The sequence below is a fragment of the Crassostrea angulata genome, chromosome 2 (genome assembly GCF_025612915.1).
Source record: "Crassostrea angulata isolate pt1a10 chromosome 2, ASM2561291v2, whole genome shotgun sequence".
Lineage (NCBI taxonomy): Eukaryota > Metazoa > Mollusca > Bivalvia > Ostreida > Ostreidae > Magallana > Magallana angulata.
This window is the reverse complement of record NC_069112.1, coordinates 21,699,831-21,707,516: the sequence shown is the minus strand read 5'-3', so window position 1 is coordinate 21,707,516 and position 7,686 is coordinate 21,699,831. Positions and strand designations below refer to the sequence as shown.

Sequence of the window (7,686 nt, the reverse complement as noted above, 5' to 3'; positions counted from 1 at the left end):
GGTTTTTGATTAAAAAAAAGCCAACACAGAAAAATATCACATATCTATGGTCTTCACATCACAACCAAAATGCTTAACTGTTTTCTGATATATCAGTGATATTTAGACATAACAATATGTTTAAAACTTAGTATTCATGTTGGTACTGTTTGTCTTAGTTGATTTAAAATCAAATGGGGAAAAAAATTAAAACCCATAAAGATTTTCCACCTGAAAAAAAAAAATAATAACGCAACCTTTAGCAAAGAGTATGTTTATTCATGTTATAACAATAGTATTTAAATCAACAATATACAAATATTGACTGAGGTTGAGGGCATCATGGATTATACCGACGCGAAGCGGAGGGCAATATTTCCGTCCCAAGGGGGCTAATATAATCTACGTTGAGTGAAAACACAGTCAACATTTGTTTTGTTATATGAAGAAACAAACCAAAATTTTAGAAAGTAATTGAAAACAGATCGCCGTAATTTCTCAGCTCAAGAAAGAATTCACGAATTCAGTTTTGTGCAAAGTTCATTTCCAAAATATCCTCAGCATCAAACGGCCACCGGTGATATTCCGCCGACCGTAAGAATTAACATACAGATGTTCTACCTGATTTTACTTCACAGTAATTTGCAAATCCTTATATCCGTTATGATAGCAAACCGTCGCATTGCACATCCGTTGTTTACTTGCCTTGACTGACTGTCTATAATGACGTCACCTTGTTTTGGAGTCGCGAAGAGTTATTCGCGTCATCGTTTCCGAATCAATAAATCAGAGGCGATTATTTGAAATAGAGGGAATGTTCTCTAGATATTATTCCTAGCCGGTCAATATCAAAAATATATTGACCGGTCAATATTTTTCGGACGAGCTAATATTACAATTATTGACTATTTGTCTATATAGAGTTATATAGTGAGAATATACTACTGAATATAACAATATGATAAATATCTTATATTATATGTAATATATATGATTTTGAACATATTCATGCACACATTACATTATGAAAACTGTTTTTTAAAGTTAAATTCAAAATTTGATGAAACTATTAAAAGCAAATACATCTACACAAACATGCATGATATTAACACACAAAGCGCTCATTATCTTACACATACCCATACAATATTAAATGTATTTATGATCATAAATAAATACGGAATTAAATATATTTATATAATCATATCATAAGGACATTTCTAACACACACAGGTGTGACATCATAAAGATGATTAATTTATCTTACAAAAATAATCACATGTACATGTACATATCTTAGTTAAAATTTATAGCACATAATAATTAATCATTACATGTTTAACTAAAGAAGAATTCATGCTCACTGATTAATTTTAATTAATTAATTTCAAAATTAGTTGATGGCATACCTTTATCACACTTGTCGGAGCCCCACCCGTCCTGACAACCTCCTATGCAAGTCCCGTTTTCTTGGTGACACTCAAATGAAGTGTTACAATGACTACTGCAATTTTGATCGCAGTACTTGCCATACTTACATAAATGGTAATGGTAAACCATGTTTTCATTGTGCACCTGTACAAAATATTCATATGGAATTGTAAACAATTACAATAAACATTATGCTACAATTCTTATTTTCGTTAGATGAGATTTTAACTGCACTGCAAAATAAAATTCCATTTTTGAATGTAATTGATGCCATCAGAAGTGAAATTTTGAGTATTTTGTATTTGATTGATATATTCGTTAATTTATCTAATATTTAATTTATTTCGTATGTGATTCAGATACCATTGCTAAAAGCAAAGTTGAATATTGCCGAATGTTTACAGTTAAACTCAAGCAACATAAAAGAAACATTTCTTACAAATAGGCTTTGATGTCAAAGGAATTTGTAAAATTGATATTGAAAGCTACTTTACAAAACAAAACAGAGTAAATAGTACAAAAGATATTCCACTTTATTTGTAATTACACGGTCAATTCTTTATTACACTTGTTTACATTTTACAAACGTTTTGTGATTCTATGATTACTACAAATCAAAATAATGAAGGTAACAATTGATTTATGAAAACATTACCACGTTAACAATTCAAATTATTTAAAACAAATGTTATAAGAAATTTCGTAACGTTAGGTCTATGATTTTCCAGACTATTTGTTTCACAACCTATAAACCTAATCTACAGGATAACGTTGCACAAACAATAAAAAAAACCATGAAATATTGAAAAGGAATCCTATTCTCCTCAAGGCTAACATATAGTTAATCGAAATATAAAATAGACATCCACTTAAACTTTGTGCTTGAAGTTTATATAGAAAATACGAGGTTATTATGATTGCTGTAACATACATTTTAGATAAAACATTTACCTTGAGGGCAAAACATATAAGGATAGTAAGCACCGCAAATACATGATCAACCTAGTGGGTCACACCTTGAAAGATGGCACCCTGAATTACACTTTCTGCAAGGTGTGCCGTAAGATCCTATTGGACAACGTTGAAAGAAAGGATTTCCGTATATTTAACAGAACAACTGTATTGAGCATGCAAGGGTTTATCTCATACGTTAAAAAAATGACTTTTGATATGCTTTGACCTTAATATTGCCAAGATGACGTTGTTTTGGGCATCAGTATTTGGAGGTCATTTACAATCTTTATTTAAATTATAAGGCTGCTTTTATATTTCAATAATGGACAGGACAGAATAAAATTGTTTTGCATAAAGTAACCTTGGATAAACACAGTTGACTTTGATTTAAAGTGCCCAATCTATGCAAACTCTGTATAAAATTGCGTAAATTTCCCTCAGTCGAGATCATGGCACGCTATTCTAATTTTTAGACCATACCGAAGCTCAACGCTTAACTATACATGTAAGAGGGAAAATAGAAGAGCGAATGAACGTATCTTGAACGTACCTTTTTGAACTATCATTCTTAAAACAGGCATATGACATATGAACATTTGAGTTAAACACGAGGATAACTGAATTAATACACTTTAGTTGATTGTGTATAGGATTAATAAAACTAATTTCAGAAGTATTTAAAGCAAAACATTCAAATCATCTTACTCCTCAATGTTGTTGTATCAACAATTTCTTGAGAAGTATATCATTGAAATCTGTAAACAAAAAAAAAACATTTAAAAATACAAAGATAATGAAGGTCAGTATTAATCCCTCTGAATTGTGATTTGAGTTAAAGTTTTCTGCAACTAAAATACAGTTAAATATCGATATCTCGAAGTTCGGGGGACCACGGAAAAACTTCGAGATATCCGGGTGTTCGAGATATCCGAAGTCGAAATTCTTCTACTCCATTAGCGTTTTTGTTTTTGTCCTGACATGGTAACACAGGAAGTCCTTATATGCACTATAATTTGAGAACCGGTATGAACAGAAAAAAAAGACGGAATATTGCAGCGATGTTTTATTTATAGACATTTATAGACATTGCACATATACACTTAAATAAGAATTTATATGAAACGTTACAATTATTTTAAATAACAGTTAATCAAACATACAAGCATAATGTACATGTATACAACTTTTCAGAATATAAATAAATCACGTTCACACTATTGTCAAATCACATAACACACATGATGATATTATGGAACACTGTCAGTCTTTAATTCACATCGCGATCACTGGCACAGTCACTGAGGAGCGCGGTGAGGGTACTCTGTACTAAAACAGATGCACGGACTTGTGCTGAAGTCACTCGTCGATGTATCTTCTGATAGCTGGGAAGCAGGTCCTCTGTGTCTTCTGTCATCTCGATCCAGTCGTGAATTACTTCGAGGGCGGCGTCGACTTTCTGTAGAGTAGGCTTCTTCTTTGGTGGCTCCAATGGTTCTGATACTTCTTCTTCTTCGTCTTCTTCTGCTTCTTTGTGTCTAGCTGCGATGATGTTGTCCACGATGTCTTTATCTGAGACTGCTTCTGTCGTTATCACTGTCTCGTCGATCTGGGCGTAGTCATCAAACGGCACACGAAGGCGGAGGGCGGCTAGGGGGATGTCATCTTCTGGATCTTCCTCATCGCTGTCAGGGGAATCTGCATGCTCATTGGTGGCGGCACTTACGAAGTTGGCGTGACGGAAGCAGTTTTTGATGGTCTTCTCTGTGACTCTGTCCCAGGCCTGGTATAGCATCCGTAATGCGTCGAGTACTGTTATCTGTAGTTCTTTGTTTCTTTTGATGGAGTTTAGCTGCTTCATGATGACGAGCTTTCGGTAGTGGATCTTCAAATTCTGGATGATACCCTGGTCCATAGGCTGGGTCTTGCTGGTGGTATTCGGCGGCAGGAAGAACAGGGTGATGGCTTTCAAGTCTTTAACCTTGGGGTGGGCGGGGCAGTTGTCAACGATCATGGCGACTTTTCTTTTCTGTCTCTGGAAGCGGCGGTCAAGCTGCTTCAGCCATGCGGTGAAGAGCTCAGACGTGATCCAAGCTTTCTTGTTGGCTTCGTATGCTGTCGGTAGGGTTTTGATGCCTTTAAAGCATCGCGGCTAGTATTAGGATTTGTTGTCAGTTTTTTGATTAAGGAAACTTATTTCCTCAACTATTGTTTTAAATATGCACAATGGTCACACTGGATAGAAAGATTGCAATAAAATTATCAACGAAGCTGCATATACTTTTTGTGATCTATTTGCACTTAAATAGACAATTTATATAAAAGTTTCAATTTAATGTGGAATAAAAGGTTAAGTTTATTTAATATCAAGAATTTCATAAAATTTATCCAGTTTTCTCAGATATGTATTCAGAATCATTTGGACATGATAGAATATGGGGGTCAGTGATGTCAAGTTTAAGATATAGGGTTTCAAAGATAAAATTCTCGAAAAATTTAGCTTTAAAATATTTCAGACATTTTATATATATATATATATATATATATATATATATATATATATATATATATATATATATATATATATATATATAACTGTTCCGAGACACAGTTAGAGTATTCAAACTAAGCAGAGTGTAGTGGAATAAATATCATTATTGAAGTCTTAAAGCTTGGTTATGTAAATGTCAACAATACGGTGTGACGATGTATCTATTTCGTAAATGTCCGATATTATATGCAATGTCAACCCCACGCACGGATCAAAGTCTAAAAACTGGAGAAAAAAAAGGATTCCTTTTATATATAGATAGCTAGAAGCAATCAACATGATGAGTTTGATGTAAAATAATTTTAAAAATGCTGTATTTCTACAAAATATAGAATATTCAAAATCTGAACACCATAATTTCATCATTATAAACCGTCAACAAATTTAATTTTGAAATAAATTTGGGGAGAGCCGTTCGTTAACTCCTTGTCTTGTTTATATTTTTAACGTAATTATTAAATGTTTCCCCCGGAAAAATGGCTATATAGCAGTTTTCCCCCACGGAACAATGGCTATATAGTGGGCTTTCCCCCTTTTTATAGCCAGATTACCCCCACGGAAAACCTCCTATATAGTGGATTTTCCCCAATTTTTACTTTCCGGCCATGTTTATTGCGGACCATTCGTGACAATAATTTGCAATAATTGATATGATATTAATTTCTCACAAAAAAGGATAATTATGGCATTTATTTATACATAGAATAAAATACATGGTTTTTCAACCCCAAATATGAACTAAGGCATGCGCCTTAATAACATTCATGTGTCATCATCGTTTATTTCACCTGTTCTCACACCTTTTTGGAACGCCTTTTACACGGATTTCGGAATACCTCGAATCTTTTTCATCTAATCGATGCTTATCTACAGTTTTGACTTCGACGTTATGAACACGCGAGAACACATTTGAGCGAAAATACGCCGGTTTGGAACTTTAATTTCCCAATGAATTACCATCAATGTATCAGCTTCTCCCAGGGAACTAACTGACCAATCTTGACTGAATTTTGTAGATGAAGGAAATAAAAAGTGGAAATGTATTACTCCCTTAGTCCAAAAGGCTATCAATTTCAAATGAATACCGTTAGAATTGACGACCTTAAAAACAATTATATATTTCTTTTTCTAAATATCAAACGGGAGACAGCAATGATATGATGATAAACTGAAATGTTTTAGTTTTACTTTGATTGATGGGGTTCTAAATCATGGGTAATGGGTGTTTTAATTATGTATTAAAAGCATGTGTAAAGTAAGTGTTTACCATTTCGTTTTAAAGTTAATCATGTTCATATTTTAAGCACATTTCTACGAAACGCGAGATATTATGATGTAAACATTTAAAAAAACAATGAAATGTCTTCACAACCTGAACAATGTCGGTATCTTTGCTGGTTACTTTGGAAATTGTGAAATGGAGCCTGAACTATCTTTATGTTTATATTGTCACTCATCATTTGCTAATTTTTCCACTTTTAAGTTTTCAACGTGATTTATAAATATACAATTTTTAAGACGATGCCATATAAATCAAGATATACGATTCAATTACCTAAATATTTTATACTATTTGTTTCAAATTTTTGCAATAAAGATTTACTTGTGTACCATATTATTTCTTCGAACAATTAAACAAGGGTAATTAAAAAAAAAACCAATAAACAAACAACACATTTATTGTGATGAGCTGACTTTTTTTAAATATAAGCTTGTTTTTCTAATCATCTAACAAGTAAAAAAAGTCGTATATGCGCATAGGTTGGTTATTTATTTTTGATTTTAGGTTTCTCCTTTTATGAATAAAAGTTAGTTGATTTATTTATCTCATTATTTATTATATCATTAGTCATCGTATGAATTGACTTAATGTTTTGAAGAATAAGGAATTTGTAGATGAAGGAAATAAATATACCGAAGCCACTTAGAATACTGTAGTTTCCTCATTTAACGCAAGTACATAGCTCTGCGTTCCCGCTGTTTTGTATCAAAACGCGAGTATATAAATTTTTAAATCGCGAATGCAACACCTTTATCTTAATCTCTCATATTTCTCAACTCTCAGAAAATTACAACAAGATTTAAGAAATCCCCGAGGTGTGCTTTTCGCGATTTTATCGCATATATCCCTTTCTTCCTCGCATATGATTAAGAATCTACAGTGCCTCTTGTTCATACGGGTATTTTTATTTCTTTTCAATACAATATCCGTGAAGATATTTTATTTTCAGCTGTGTATTGTATTATTGCAAGCTTCAATATTGTTGCTTCAAAGAAAATAAACATCATTTAAACCCTTGGTATTTGAAAAAAACTAGTAAAGAAATAAACTGCATGAACATCTTGGGACATACTTTAATAGTTTTTTTTATCTTTATTTTCAGCTGAGGTGAACTAAGAAAAGGATTGGGGTCCATGTTGCCCTTTGCCTGTCGGGGCCCTAGATAGACCTATATGGTTCAATAAGCAAAGTTCAAAGACGTTTATAAATTTTAAAACTTTTAGGAAAATAACGGAACCGTAATATTACCTTGCTATTAAAGTTTTTTCTTGTTCCTGTTAATGTAAGCATTAGTTATTGCGAAGAAAAATTTAGATAAGAAAACTACAACGAGATTTTTGAGTTATCAATTAAGAAAACAATTTGGGACTTTTATGTTAAAAGTGGTTAAAAGTGAAAAAAAAAAATGACTATATGATATGATGTTCTCTCGTCCAAGTTGAAATCGCAAAGTGAGAAATAACATCTTAAACTGGAAATTGCAGTGGATTCC

General features: G+C 32.5%; 1 protein-coding gene across 1 annotated transcript; it reads right to left on the bottom strand.

The window, feature by feature from the left end:
* Positions 1-3,631: 3,631 nt before the first annotated feature.
* LOC128174022 (tigger transposable element-derived protein 4-like) lies at positions 3,632-7,329 on the bottom strand. Its single transcript, XM_052839669.1, has 2 exons — positions 7,267-7,329; positions 3,632-4,513 (listed from the first exon to the last, which is right to left on the bottom strand). The coding sequence occupies exons 1-2, from the start codon at positions 7,327-7,329 to the stop codon at positions 3,632-3,634; spliced, it is 945 nt and encodes a 314-aa protein (XP_052695629.1).
* Positions 7,330-7,686: the final 357 nt, after the last annotated feature.